The sequence below is a fragment of the Scedosporium apiospermum genome, assembly GCF_000732125.1.
Source record: "Scedosporium apiospermum strain IHEM 14462 chromosome Unknown SEQ_SAPIO_0116, whole genome shotgun sequence".
Lineage (NCBI taxonomy): Eukaryota > Fungi > Ascomycota > Sordariomycetes > Microascales > Microascaceae > Scedosporium > Scedosporium apiospermum.
This window is the reverse complement of record NW_015971817.1, coordinates 6,430-21,707: the sequence shown is the minus strand read 5'-3', so window position 1 is coordinate 21,707 and position 15,278 is coordinate 6,430. Positions and strand designations below refer to the sequence as shown.

General features: G+C 28.2%; 3 protein-coding genes across 3 annotated transcripts; all 3 read right to left on the bottom strand.

Annotated features, from left to right (window-relative positions):
* Window positions 1–824: 824 nt before the first annotated feature.
* Window positions 825–2,310, bottom strand: SAPIO_CDS8002 (uncharacterized protein; the record flags this gene model as incomplete). The annotated part of the gene is made up of 4 exons (XM_016789738.1): window positions 825–1,352; window positions 1,413–1,723; window positions 1,802–2,004; window positions 2,135–2,310. 4 exons carry the CDS (start codon window positions 2,308–2,310, stop codon window positions 825–827), a joined length of 1,218 nt encoding a protein of 405 aa, XP_016640611.1.
* A 110-nt stretch (window positions 2,311–2,420) lies between these two features.
* SAPIO_CDS8001 (uncharacterized protein) lies at window positions 2,421–2,846 on the bottom strand (the record flags this gene model as incomplete). Its single annotated transcript, XM_016789737.1, has 2 exons — window positions 2,421–2,750; window positions 2,805–2,846. The coding sequence occupies 2 exons, from the start codon at window positions 2,844–2,846 to the stop codon at window positions 2,421–2,423; spliced, it is 372 nt and encodes a 123-aa protein (XP_016640610.1).
* A 6,101-nt stretch (window positions 2,847–8,947) lies between these two features.
* Window positions 8,948–9,369, bottom strand: SAPIO_CDS8000 (uncharacterized protein; the record flags this gene model as incomplete). The annotated part of the gene is made up of 2 exons (XM_016789736.1): window positions 8,948–9,010; window positions 9,211–9,369. 2 exons carry the CDS (start codon window positions 9,367–9,369, stop codon window positions 8,948–8,950), a joined length of 222 nt encoding a protein of 73 aa, XP_016640609.1.
* Window positions 9,370–15,278: the final 5,909 nt, after the last annotated feature.

Here is a 15,278-nt window from a genome sequence, read left to right as displayed (position 1 = left end):
CATGATGGCATTTCTCTTGCATGCGCGTTCGGAGGACAGTTTTTATTAGTCTCGTTATAATGATACCAAGTCTCTCTTGATCGTTGGTATTTCAACCGTACCTCCGAGTCTTGCGCATCACAAGCGTTGGTGCTTTCTGTGTTGACCGGTTGTGGGGTTGTGAGGATGTTTCTGCGGTACAAGGTTGCAGATGCTTGTGATATGAGTACTAAGATAAGGAGATGGGCCACGGTCCTTTCTTAGCTCCTGACGGCCAATGTTGGAGCAACATCCTAGTCTCCTAGTGCGTGTCCGCTGCTCAGAGGCAGTTTCCAAGTAGCACCAGAATAAGACTTTTCGTCTAATCGAGGAAGGTCGGATTAGATTGCGCTGAAGTTGACAGATTTGTGCTGACCCGAAATGGTGGCCTTGGATCCCGAAATGTGGCGACGCCCGTGAATTGGGTTCTACGGCTAAGAAATGATGTTCATTTTTTACTCTCTTTTCTTCTGGGTGGTAGGACTATAACAAACACTGGTGAGTTATAGGTTAAGCAGGTCGCCGTCTAAATAGCAAAGCTCCCAAGAACCGATCCACGAAGGAGACCCCACTTCTAACCATCAACTTGAAGAAATGGACCGCCCCTAGGCAACAATGTACCTTCTACCCTGTTCACCATCACATCTTCATTATCTAACTTGCCGCCGTAGACTCTAACGCGTTTCTTTAATGCTAGGAATCCTCTTCTCGGGGTGAGCGGTCCACATCCCAGCATATAGTTCTTATCGACGACCTTCCACTTAGGCGTCCCCGACCCAGAGGCGTCTCTGGGACCGCCAGCAGGATTACCCATTGCCTCCAGGACCCAGCACCTTTTCACATAACATCCTTGGTTTGCAAAACAGACCGGTACTGCAAAGACCCGATTCGAACAGCGGAGACGCGGAAGCAAAGCGTAATCTCTGTCCGAGACGGCCCACGGAGGTCATGTCCCGATAGAATTCGCGAAATCGAGGATCCGTGAGAAGAGCTAGGAGAAGAGAGATAGTTTCAAGTACTCCTCCATAATCAGGGCTGGTAGGGCTCCTATTCGGCCCCAGGATGGTAAGGAGATCTCGGGCTGCTAGGCGAAGCGGAGAGTCTTCCTCGTTCTCAAATGTGCCGAGAAATCCTTCCCAGAACGGCTCTTCGTCTAATGGCTCCCAGTCGACTGTTCGAGGGGCAACGACGCGTTCTGGGACAAGTTGTTGAAGAAATGCCTGAACGGCTGGGGTCATCCAGCTGGCATCACGATCGATGAAACAGGCGAGAGTATCGCGGGTGGAGAGTCGATACTCCAGGTTCGCCGGGCCATAGATGGCTTCGAAGTTATTCTAGCGCATGACGTCTTGCAAGATTACCCGCCGGTCATATAGATAATACTGGCTCAGGACTCGTTCGGCCAGCTGCTGGGAAGTATATGTTGGCGGCAGGGGTTCAGCTTGTATGAAGAGCATGTCAAGCTCGATGTACTCGCGCGTGACAGCAGATATGGCTAAATTTTCAAAGCTCGTCATACACAACGCTCTGCATTCAAGCGACACCGCGAGGGGCCGATGGGCCCAAGAGATGATTTCCTCCCCGTTACGCAACGGACGGAGCACACTACCACTGAAACCCAGCTCGCAAGCCTCGCCGCGGGCCAGAGCGAGCACGATGAACACCCAGTAGGCCTCGTCCGCACTTTGCAGCGCATTCTCGGAGTCTCCAGTCGGGATTCACTTGAGGAAGATGTCGGCAAGGTTCAGCGTGACTTGCACGCGATCATTCAGCACGGTTATACCGGCTCTAATGACACCGTCTATTTGCTGGATGACGGAGTCCTGGCCAGTGCAGTCATAGTACGTCCCATCCTGATCAAAGGGCAGCTGGAAGGGAGATCGGATGTTCACTTGCGACAGAAAGGCAAATTGCGGATCTGCGAAGCTCTCGCGGAAGAAGTGCCTAAGCTCGTAAATATGTGGAATGGGAGCCGCACGACATTCCCTGTCTCAGAGAGAAAACGGAGTCGTGGCTGAAATCCCCAATCGTCAAGCCGGCTAACACGGATTTCGTGGTGACACCACGCTCTCGTCCGCCAACTGGCGGATAGAACTCTTTTGACTAGACCCTGAACGGCCTCCAATTCTTTTTGGTGGACCTGAATTCCCATCCTGGCCTGCCGGGATAGATGTTGCCTTTGTTGCGAGCGTAGTCGAACCATCGATTTGCTGCCTCCTCCTCGGCTTTCGTGACGATAACGTCGTCCAGAACGATGACGACCTGTCGAGCGCTTCGATAGATGTAGTTCATAGGGGATGTCAAATTCGATTTCTCTCATCCTTGCTATTATCCTTCTAGTCCATGCAGACCTCGTCTATCCAGACACCCTCGTTGCAGCTTCCTGGAATCCAGGTATCCCCCTATTTGGCGAGCCTCAATTCCTTGATACTTTCCACAATCTTTTTCGTGATGGGCCAAAGGTTAACCTCGCGAGCCTTTTTGTCTCTCCGCCGGTAGCTGATGATGACGAAGGAATCCGCGGGAGTGGTCTCGTCTTTAGCGACAGCCAAGTCCTCCGTGAATAGAAGTCGAAGCGAGGTATTTTTCAGGGTGATGTCCTTCACGCAGAGGAGGGATGCGAGTTCTTCGTTGAGACGGCGCAGGTTTTCCAGCAAATCGTAAGTCTTGTCGCGATCTTGCTTCAGGCGTTCCTCACCGCCCATTGCCTTGTTAAGAAGCTCGACCTTGTTCTCTTCTCATAGAGTTCGGCATACCCATTTTGGCTCGTCGCCGTCGTTACTCACAGGTGTCCAGAAGCCTCTTAGGAAGGATATGATTGACGACATAGATGCGAGTAGCGGTTTTAAAAAAAAAAAAAAAAAAAAAAAAAAAAAAAGGATGTGCTTCGGCTTCTAGTGTTCGCAATTTCGACCAAGACAGAAGAGCCTGCTCGTATTCTGAGAATGACCCTGGTATTTCCTTTTGCTGTATTCTTGTCAACCTCCAGTTGGATTTTCAGCTCTTGCCAATGTTCATCTCAGCCGCACTCACGTTGCTGCATCACACCAATGTGCAAAATCTTACCAACGTTATCACGGCGTACTTTACAGCCAATCCCCCCTGCGTCTAGTATCAAGATTTACTCCTACATATCGCATTTTGAAGACTTTTCAATGTCACGAAATCGGTCGTAGCCATTATTTCATCTCCGAGTCTCCGACGAGTATTTGTGCTCTCCTCAATGTTCCCACGACATACGAGTTCCTGAATTGGATTTGGAGGGATAAGTTGGACCCCCCACTTGTCGTCAACCCCCCCTTTTCGTCACCCCAAATTCCACACCGCCATTTCAACATTTCCACATTCCAACTATAATTCCTCAACCATTCCAATTCCAATCCACTTCAAATTCAGTATCCAGCTTTTCCTACTAAAGATGAAATCATATACTAAAGATAACCTTCAGGATACCCTCAAAGCTATCGAAAATAGCATGTCAACTGCCCAAGCAGCTAAGGAATAGGGTATTCCAAGAACAACTATTATAAGCTATATTTATAGCTATTAGCTAAAAAAAGAGGCCTTTTCTAGTATATAGAGACTTAATACTTCCTAGGAAACCTACTTAATAATATAGGTTTTAATTTAAAGAGCTCTAGGACTTCCTCTAATTTATATTTAAGTCTACTCTTTTATAGAAAGAATCTTTAGAATTTAGGGAGATATATAACTATTTAAAAAAAAGTAGATAAAGAGATTTTTAAAAAGAAACCTATTTATTAGAACTATAAAAAAGAAATCTATTAATTCTACTTATATTAATAATATTATAATTAAAATAATAAAGCTTTAGTTCTAATACTTTTAATTACTTAATATTAAAAATATTAAATAAGAAAATAAATAAAATATAGATAAAATAGAAATAATAGAAAGCTATATTAATAATAGACTTATTTTTAGAAGAGCTAGAAAATATTTAATTTAAAAAAAATAATTTAGTTTTTAATTATAGATATTATTTATTAAATATATTTTAATTATTAATTAAATTCTTTTTCTATTAATTATTTTTAAAAGAAAATTAATTTAATAATAATAATTTTTCTTAGATTTAGTTTTTTTTAAAAACTAATATTTTATAATAATTAATAATAAATAGATAATTAATAATATTATTTTAAAATAGCTTAAAAAGGTTTTTATTTTTTATATTAAGTTAGCTTATTATTAGAAAACTTATCTTTTTATTTTAAATAATTATAGAAATTATATTATAAAGAAATTTATATATAAATATTTTTAATATATAAGGATATACTATATATAGCTCAAGGAAAGGCTAATATCACTTAAAATTATACTTAACTAAAAGTTAATTAAATAAGTAAACTTTAACTTACTTCCTAAATTCCTTATATACTATATAAGCCCCCTTTTCTCTAACCACACTCCAACTAGGCTCTACAGTTAAATCATCTTAATAGTAAGTCCTATAATACAATATACTCTCACTTATACTTTACAATTATCCCCCTAAGGCTATTTATTAATCTCTATAAATAAGCCTTAATTTTAGCTCTAATAGTACTATACTCTTTATTTCTCTAGTTATTTCCTTATATATTAGGGTATTATAATAGTAGTATTATTCTACTTTATTAGTATATAGTTATATTAACCTTTTATTAGTAATTATTAAAATAATTATTATATTATAAAAATTTTTATCCCCCTATTTACTATTTTATCCCCTATAGCCTCTAATTAATCTCTAATTAAATAGTATACTTATTCTTTATTATTCTAATTAGCTCTTTATTATAGAGCTTAGTTAAGTTACCTATTAACTATAAATATTTTACTATATTATACTATTCCTCCTAAAAAAAATTTTCTTCTTATATATATCTTCTTCTTTTATTTTACAATAATAACTATTTCCCTTCTAAGATATTATATATTCCTATTTCTAATCCTTTAATAATATCCTCCTCTTAAAACTAATTAACTTATTATAAGATATCCATAATTTTATTTTTAGCTAAGATTACCTCTTAACTTTACTTTATTAAAAGTAACTTACCTATTACCTATAACCTTAAGATTAAATAGCTTATAGGCTTTAAAGTAAAGCCCTATTTTTACTATATTATCAATTATTATTAATTCCCTTAAAGCTTTTATCTCCCTATAGATACTAATTAGGTCTACTTATTTTACTCTACTAATAGGAAAATATATTATAAGATTTAAATCTCTACTTTTTTACCTACTAAGTTATATTAACCTTCTATTTTTTAAATTCCTAAAAAGCTTTTTAAAGCTTACTAGTAAATTTTAATATTTTAATTAGATATTATAGCTTAATAAGCTACTAGAGATTATTATAAGTTTAAAGTAAAGGTACTTATTAATTAAAACCTTTTAAAATAAATCTATTCCCTCTTATAAAATTTTATAGACAATATCATTTAAGCTATACCTTCAAAAGAGCCCAATCAATAAATAGGTATACTCCTTACTACCTAGTTATAGCTTTATCTTAATATTATTACTATTATATAGAGTTTAATATATATTTTATTCCCTCTTATTTTTTACCCCTATTCTTATTCTTTAATCTAATTTTACTTTACTTTTTAAATTTAAGATAATAATCCCTATAAAATCTAATATTATCTTACTATCCTTAGATATATTAATTTTAAAAAGGTTTACTATAAGGCCTCTAAAAAGATTTAGAAAACTATTACTTTTATTAATATTAATACTTATCTTTTTAATATTTATAACCTCCTTAACTTCCTCTAAGTCCTTACTTTATATATTTAAAGCTTTACTATTTTTACTAATTAACTAGATAAATTATTTTATATTTATAGTTCCTTTTTTAAAGTTAATTATAGTAAGTCTAATTCTACTAAAAATAAGTTATAAACTAGATAATACTATATTTAGTAAATAGATTTTAATATTATTTTTTTAAATTATAGCTATTTTTCTACTAATAAGGCTAGAGCTATATATAATACCCTTTATATCTTTAGTTTACTTTTTATTTAAGATATAAGCTCTTATTATTACTATTAAGTTTTCTATAAGCTTACTTCTACTTAATTAGCTAGTTAGTATTAAATTTATATTATTTACTTTTATATTAATATTTAAATCTAGCTTTATAAAAGTATTAATAAAAATAAAAAAGATAATATTAATATTAGTAGTATTAATAAAAGTAATAATAATAATAGTAGTAATAGTAATAATAATAATAATAATAGTAAAAATAGTCTTAGTACTTCTATTTCTTATATTTTTACTTTAAAGTATTATAAAGCTAATAGTAATAGTTTTATATATAAATATCTTACCCTTTATAAATATTTTACTAACTATATTACTAATCTTAATAGTAAACTTAAAAGTTAAAGTAAAGGAGAGGGTAATAGTATTACTATATCTTAAATATTACTATAATCTAGTTACTTCTTATAAGCTATTAATAGTAGTTATTATATTAGTTTCTTAAATTATATTAGTAGCTATCTATATTTATTTCTTCCTATATTTACTTTTAGTTTATTATTTACTTATAAATATTTAAATTACTTAGTTTTAATTTTATCTCTAATAAGTTAATACCTTATTACCTTTTTTTATTATATAAATTTAATCTTTTATTTTTATTAGTTATCTTACTTATAGTAAAACTTTAATTTCTTCTTCTAGTATCTTTATATAGCTTTCTATATATTTTCTAAATACTTTTCTAGCTCCTATATATTATATTCTATAGGCTAGCTTTCCTATTTTATAAGATATTATTTTTTATCTTTAACTTATTAGTATATAATTACTTCTTCTAAAGCTTATTTCTCTAATTCCTCTAGGTTAAGGAGTATTTTTTCTCTATATCCTTCCTCTACTTTATTATATTAAAACTTTAATAAAGATATATAAAAGATATTATATATTTAACTATATTATTTTAATAATTCTACTTAATATACCTATATCCCTATCTTTTTAATTATAGTTACTTAGAAATAGATTAATATAATTTTCTTCTTACCTACTTTAAAATAAAAATTTTCTATTAATAATTTTATAACCTAGCTAATATTAAAGCTTATTAAAATATATTTTTAATTATATATATATATATATTTAGTATTTACTTTCTATTAATAATACTTTACTACTTTCCTTATTATTATTAAGTAAATTAGATATTCCTTAACTCCTTAGACCTTTTCTAATTAATCTATAATATATTTAATATAATATAAGTAATAATTATATAGAGCTTTAAATAAAGATACCCCTAATATTATATTTACTATATTATTTATAATAAATTCTATCTCCTTAGTCTTCTTTAACTAATAATAGGGAAGTTAATTAATATATATCCTTAGGTATTTTATAATTATAAAATAAAAGTATTTATTAGCTCTATCTATTTAAAGATATTAAGCTATTAAAAATTACCTCTTTATACTTAAAACTAAATAAAGCTCTAATTAGAAAATACTTATAAATAGACTATCTTAATTACTAATAATACCTTTAGAAATACTAAAGTAGTACTTAACTTTCTAATATAATAATATTATTAGCTTTATAATTATTATTATTTTCTTTATAGAAATTAAGATTACTATCTAAATAAATTAATATAATATTATAAATATTAAATTATATAATTCTTTATTTTAATAGATATTATCTAGAAGTCTTATAATAAAATTAAAACTAATTTTTTAAAAAGAGTACTTAGGAATTAGTAGAGGTTAGAAGGTACTATACTTTTTATAATATAGTCTACTTATACTTTAATATTAATTATAGGTATATATATAGTCCTAGATATCTAAATATATATTAGTTTAGTAGAATTTATATTTTAGTAAATCTAATATCTAGTTTATATTTATATAATCTATCTATAGGTTATTATAGTATTTATATAGTAATTTTATTTTTAAAAAGCTTTTTTTAGAGATTACTAAATAACTTTTATAAAATAAAATCTTATCTAAAGCTAAGTAATATCTATTCTTTATTTTAGTATCCTATAAACTATTAATAAGTTTTTTATAATTAAAGTTTAATTATTATAATTAATATATAGTCTTCTAGAACTTAATATTAATTATTAAAGAAAGTATTATTTTATTTTTTATAATTTCTTTTATAATTAAATATAAGATCTATTAATTATAAGCTAATATCTTAGTTCTAGCTAATAGTTCTAGACTATTATTATCTAATTAGTAAATAGTTTCTATAGCTTTTTTTAATTATCTTTTTAGACTAAAGGTTTTAGTTTACCTTTTTATAATTACTATTATCTACTAATTAGCTTCTACTTTTAGCTAGTATATATTATATTTATATTCTCCTATATAGTTTATTAATATTATTTAATTTTTAGAAATAGCTATTTATATTAAATAGCTAGGGTTTTTATTAGTTATAGGATCTTAAGTAGTACTTATATACTTCCTATACTTTCTCTTAATATAAGTTTCTTTTATCTTTACTTTTAGTAGAGTTTTATATATTTAATATTTTAAAGTATTTAATAGCTCTTTTATAAAGTAGACTTTCTAGTTTATAGTTAAGATAAAATCTATTAGATATATTTTTAATTCTCTTTCTATTTTAAAGCCCTTCTTTAGCTTAAGCTTAATTATAAGCTCCTTAGCGACCTTTTAATACTCTCTTTTTATTTTAAAGCCCTTCCTTAGCCTAAGCTTAATTATAAGCTTTTTAGTAATCTTTTAATATTTAAGCTTTTCTAATATATAATTAGGTTATTTTAATAATAGGTTTATAGGATTTATTTTCCTAGGTCTATATTTAATCTTAAAGTTAAATACTAATAATTATATTATTAAAAAAAATAAAAATATTATTTAAATATTAATATTTTGCTATATTAGAGATTCTTTTCTCTTCTTCCCTCCCTACGAGAGGGATTCTCGAGTTCTTCTTCGGGGCTCTGTTGAGGTTGTGATGTGTTTTATATATAAAACACATACACACGCGCCCGCCATTCTCAAAACAAGGGAGGCGCGTTCCCGCGGAACTTATACGACCACAACTTGGGCGGGTTTTGGCTTTTCTGGGCACATAACATTCCGGCCTGCAGTATACTCCGTGAGTGTAAACACTTTGTTAAGAGAAACTGTGAGTACTTACGAGTATCGCTGGAGCTGCTGTGCTGATGCTCCCATTGTCGGCATCCTCGAGTATCTTCACTAAATTACAGAGCCTTTCAGAATCGTAGGGTGCCGCATCCGAGGCCAAGTTGGCATCGGTATACTTGGCGTTGAAATCCTCCGACTTAGCGGCGGCCATTTCGAAAGAGAGAGAGGGTTTAGGGGGGCGGGGGGGGGGTTGGCTAGGGGATCTTGTGATCTTGTCTAGGGTCGCAATCGTGTGATCATGCGCTAATAGCGATGCATTGGGATTACTGAAATAAATACGTTGAACTGGAGAGGGAAATTCCCATTCAATGACGCAGGGTATCCTAGTGATTCCGGGGAAGGCATGCGCTAGATAATACAATCAACCCACATGGTCACGGGGGAGTTCGACGGTTTCCGTGGAGCCACAGCCGGGGCTTGGGGAGCCTCAGACAGCTTGCGCGGGTATTGGCCTTTTTTTTTTGGCATTCCTGGTGGGGACGGAGTGTTGGATGATGAACTGTTTTCAAGGGCCACATTCTACCTGTATAGTCGAGGTTGTCGATATATATTCCTACCTCTCTAATAGATTTTATCTTAATTATAAACTACTTTTAGTTATTCTATAATAGCTAAGAGGTTATATATATAACCTCTTAGCTATTATAGAATAACTAAAAGTAGTTTATAAGCAGTGCGTCCCCGTTCGACCACTTGAGCTTCCCTGAGACGTTGAGAATCCAGACTCAAGTTTTCATATATAACACATACCCCCGCAAGCTGTCTGAGGGTCCCCAAGAGAACATCACAGCCTCAACAGAGCCCCGAAGAAGAACTCGAGAATCCCTCTCGTAGGGAGGGAAGAAGAAAAAAGAATATAGCTTTCTTGTCACGTTTGGCACTAAGCTAGATTGATGAGCGGATACTTACCCTCCTTAGGGAGGTGTTGGCGGTATGCGCTTTCCTATTGATCGGAAGCGATGGTCATGGTGAACAACTGGATTGTGTTATTAACCTCGATGGATTGGTTCTAGAATGTGCATCTATTAGAGAGGTAGGAATATATATCGACAACCTCGACTATACAGGTAGAATGTGGCCCTTGAAAACAGTTCATCATCCAACACTCCGTCCCCACCAGGAATGCCAAAAAAAAAAGGCCAAAACCCGCCCAAGTTGTGGTCGTATAAGTTCCGCGGGAACGCGCCTCCCTTGTTTTGAGAATGGCGGGCGCGTGTGTATGTGTTATATATGAAAACTTGAGTCTGGATTCTCAACGTCTCAGGGAAGCTCAAGTGGTCGAGCGGTGACGCACTGCTTACAAACTACTTCCGCAAGGCGCCGGCGTGGAACCCGGTCTGGTCAAACCTTGAGACGTGGAGGATTGGGAACTGGGGAGGGAGAAGTGGGAATTCTTTTTTAGTCTTTAAGAAAATAAAAATATTATTTAAATAGATTATATAATAAATATCTACTAATTCTATTAGGATCTTATAGATATAGGCTTAGAAGGTAGCTAGGGTATTTGTAAGCTTAAATAGTATTACTATATACTAGAAATATTTATATTTAGTATAAAATACTATCTTCTACTAATTAAAGTCTTTAATTTTAATCTTATAGTAGGTATCTTATATATTTAATTTTAAAAACTATTTTCTATTAAATAATTATAAAAGTAGTTTTCTAATTAGAAATAGAGGGTATTAATTTTTAACTATAATATAGTTTAACTTTTAGTAGTTAATATATAAATATAGTTTTCTATCTTTCTTTAGTATAAATAAAATAAATACTTTTACTAGGTTTATAAAATAAGTAATCTAATTACTTTCTAGCTTTTTTTAAATATATTACTTAAGTTTTTTATTTTATTTTAGGGTAAGGAAGTAGATTAGTTTATATAGTAGCTTTTTTCTATTGATAGTATTAATTATATATTTTATATTTATAAGTATAGATAATTTTTTTACTATTTATTTTAAAAAAATAATTTTAAATTTATTTAATTTTAATAAAAAGTTAATTTTAAAATCTTCTTTAATTAGCTTTTTATTATTATTTAATTATTTATCTTTTCTTTTTAAGATAATAGTTATATATATATAATATAAAATTTACTTTCTTTTTAAAAAAGTATTTTTATAAACTAAATAGTATTTTTATTTATTATAATATTAAACTATTAGTAATCTATTATTATTATTATTATAATTCCTAAGTCTTATATATTTAGGTAGCTAATTAGGATATTAGGGGTATTTGTTTCTTTTTTTAATTTAAAATAGAAAATTATAATATCTTTTAGTTCCCTTTTATAATTAGTTAATTCTATTTAGATTTTATATACTTCTTAAGCTTTAAGCTATTTTCTATTAATACTTAATAGCCTTAGGTTGTTGAATTTTTATATATATTTAGGTATATATTATTATATAAAATCTATTAATATAGTATTTATTATAGCCCTAGTGTTTAGGTCTATTTTAATTTTAATTTATTTCTTTTTATTTTTTTCTTAAAGTCCTATTTTAGTTAATGTAATTATATAAAAGGACTTTTTAAGTAGGCTTAACTAGGGTAGTTTTTCTACTATAGTAAGCTGGGTTAGGTATTTTACTATATAGATTTATTTTCTAACTTGTCTATATTAAAGTTTTATAAGTATTTTAATTAATTATTAAGGTTAAGTATACTTATTATATCTTTTATAGCTAGTTCTTTATAATTATATTTATAATAGCTTTTTTTATTATAATTAAAGTAAGTGATATAGTTAGTATTTAGTTTTTTTATATTTTATATATATTATTTTTTAATATCTTTATTTTAAAAGTCTTATAATTTCCCTTTATTAGTTTAGCCTAAGACCTCTTTTTAGTTTTTTGTTTATTTATAAGGTGGCTAGCTAGAGTCTGATTGTTTTTAGTAAGGGTATTAAAGGTTATTATAAATTAAGTTAGCTTTATTTTACTTTATATTTCTTTTCTATTTTTCTACTTATTTAATATAATATTATTTTATTTTTAGCTATTATATATAGGTTTCTAATAGGATTTCTTTATAGTTAGTAATTATTTTAAGGAAAGTCTTGATTGTATTGCTTAAGGGTTTATTAAAGTGTTTTTATAAGTTAAATGTATTTATATTATCTTCTTTCTTTAGAGGTTTTCTAATTATATTATAAAGTCTCTATTATTTAGTAGTAAATTTAATTAGGTATCTATCTAACTATTATAGTTTTTTTAATTTAAGTTAAACTTTAAATATATATTATTTAAGGTTATAGTATAACTTTTCTATAAAGGTAAATAGATCTTTTAAAGTAATCTTTTCTATATTTAATTAATTAATATAAATTCTCTATTTTAGGTAGAGGTTATTACTAACCTTTTATAAAGCTTATTAGATATAGGTTTACTAATTAACTTTTTTTTTAATAGTTTAGTTACCTTCTTAAATAGTAAGCTTCTAGTCCTAAACCTTTATAGTAATAAGTTTCTATATAAGTAGTTTTATAGTATATACTAGGCTTTTTAGGGTTATATATAATATTTTATTTAAGTTAAGTTTAGATTTAACTAATTTTTAAAGGAGGTCTTCTTTATCTTGTATTTATTTGATTTCCCTTTATAGTTTTTGGTTTTTAGTTTATAATTTATCTTTTATAGGTGAATATATATGTTTTGTTCTTTCTGTGGAGGGTGCTTACTATATAGTTAGTAATTAGTTGCTATATTTATTTAGATTATCTATTTCCTATATTTCTAAAAGTTTAGAACTTTTGGATAGAGTCTATTCTTTGGGAGTGGCTTTTTAGGCTGGGATGTGTCTAGTGATTCTTAGTAGTATAGTCTTAGTTTAAGTTTAGTGTAGCTGTAGAAGTTGAAGAATTATAAGGATATACTGTATATAGCTTAAGGAAAGGCTAGTATTACTTAGAATTGTGCTTAATTAAAAGTTAATTAAATAAGTAAACTTTAACTTGCTTTTTAGATTCCTTATGTGCTGTATGAGCTCTCTTTTCTCTAACTATACTTTAACTAGGCTCTATAGCTGAGTTATCCTAGTAGTAAGTCCTGTAATATAGTGTGTTCTTATTTATATTTTATATAATATAATATCTATTTTCTTTTTTTACTTTTATATATATCTTATATCTTTTAATTATTAAATTTAATTATATTTAACTTTCTAAAGATAATATATTAGAAAAAAGTTAATTTCTTAATTTTAATTATTATTTCTATAATAGTAAAGAAAAAAAACTTATTTTTCTATTATTATATAACTTAAAATAATAATATAATTAATAAAAATATTAAAAGTAAATTTATAATATTTAAACTTTAATTTATAAATATAATTAAACTTTTTTTTAATTTTCTTATTTTTTAAAAATTAATTTTATTATAAAAATAACTTTTTAAAAATAAAACTTTTATTTCTAAAACTTTCTAAATATTTATTTTAATTTCTTAATTACTTTCTATAATTTCTAATAGTTTTATTATAATATAGTTAATTTTAAAAAAAATTAAAAACTTTTAAAAATATATATATTAATCTAACCTTATTAATTAATATATTATTATATAATACTAGCTATCACAACATAGCTACGACCAGGTTATAAGAAAGCAGTATAGTACTATAGAATAAGAGATCATATAATAAAGAAGTCAGATAGGACTAAGTTTAACTAATCAATTAAACAGAAGACTAATAGTATAGTTATACCTATAACTAACTAACTAGTTAATTAAAAGTATAACTAACCCTAAAGAAAACTTAAAAGGAAAATATCTATATAAACTATAGTTTACTCTATATATCTAGTTTATCTTTTAAGACTTTCTAGTAGTTAATTTAAATATTATTATACCCCTATACTTAAATATATACTTTTTATTTATATCTTATAAATACTAGTTAACTACTTTACTTTACTACTAATAAATAACTACTTTAATCTTATTATTAATTATATTTACTTAATACTATTAATAAGCTAGTATTAAAATTATAATATATTAACTACTTTAATTTAATAAGTAATTTTATTAATTAATACTAATATTTAGAAATTATAGTATTTAAAAAAAGAAAGCTACTTATTACTTTAAATTCTAAATTAGATAATAAAATTAAGATATAAAAAATAATTACTTTACCTATAGATAATAAAGAAAATTCTAATAATAACTATAATTATATTACTACTATTAAAGAAGTATATAATAAAGTTAAAGATTAGATTACTAAGATAAAAGATATTAATAAGAAACTAGTAAAAATTAATAAATTTACTATTTACTAAAATAAGAAAAATAAAAAACTTAATTAGTATTTTACTTATATAAAATAGATAATCTAATAGTTTTATAATAACCTAAAAATATAAAAAATCCCCTAGATATCTACTATCCTATTATAAGTATTTAATAAACCTAAGCTTAAGATTATAGTACTAGATAAGTATAAGAAGAATTAGTAGAAGCTATAAAAATTTTTAATTTAGATAAGAACCTATTTATAATATTATAAAGGATAGCTTTATATTAAGGCTAATAAAGTTACTATTATAGCCTAGTATTTTATAGGTAATATACTTATTTAGTTTAAATTAACTTTCTAAGACTACTTAGAAAATAATAAAATTAGGCTAAAAGTAGAAATTATTAAAATCTTTAATAATTATAAAATATTTAAGGAAACTTTTAAAAAAGCTTTTAAGGAACCTAATAAATAGTAAACTATAATTTAATAATTTAAAAAATTATAATAGATAAGCTCTACTATTAAGTATACTATAAAGTTTAAGTAGATTACTATATACTTTAGCTAAAGAGATAATCTTTTAATAACCTATTTTTATAATAAATTAAAAGAAGATATTAAAGATAAGTTTTATAAACTTAAAAGACTAGTATAACTAACTAAATATATAGAAAGTACTATTAAGATTAATAATTAATTATATAAATAATAATAGTAGAAGTAAAGCTAAGGTACTATAGTAAAGCTCTATAAACTATAAGCTTTTACTAATATTAAATAGAAATAAAGTAATAGTAATAC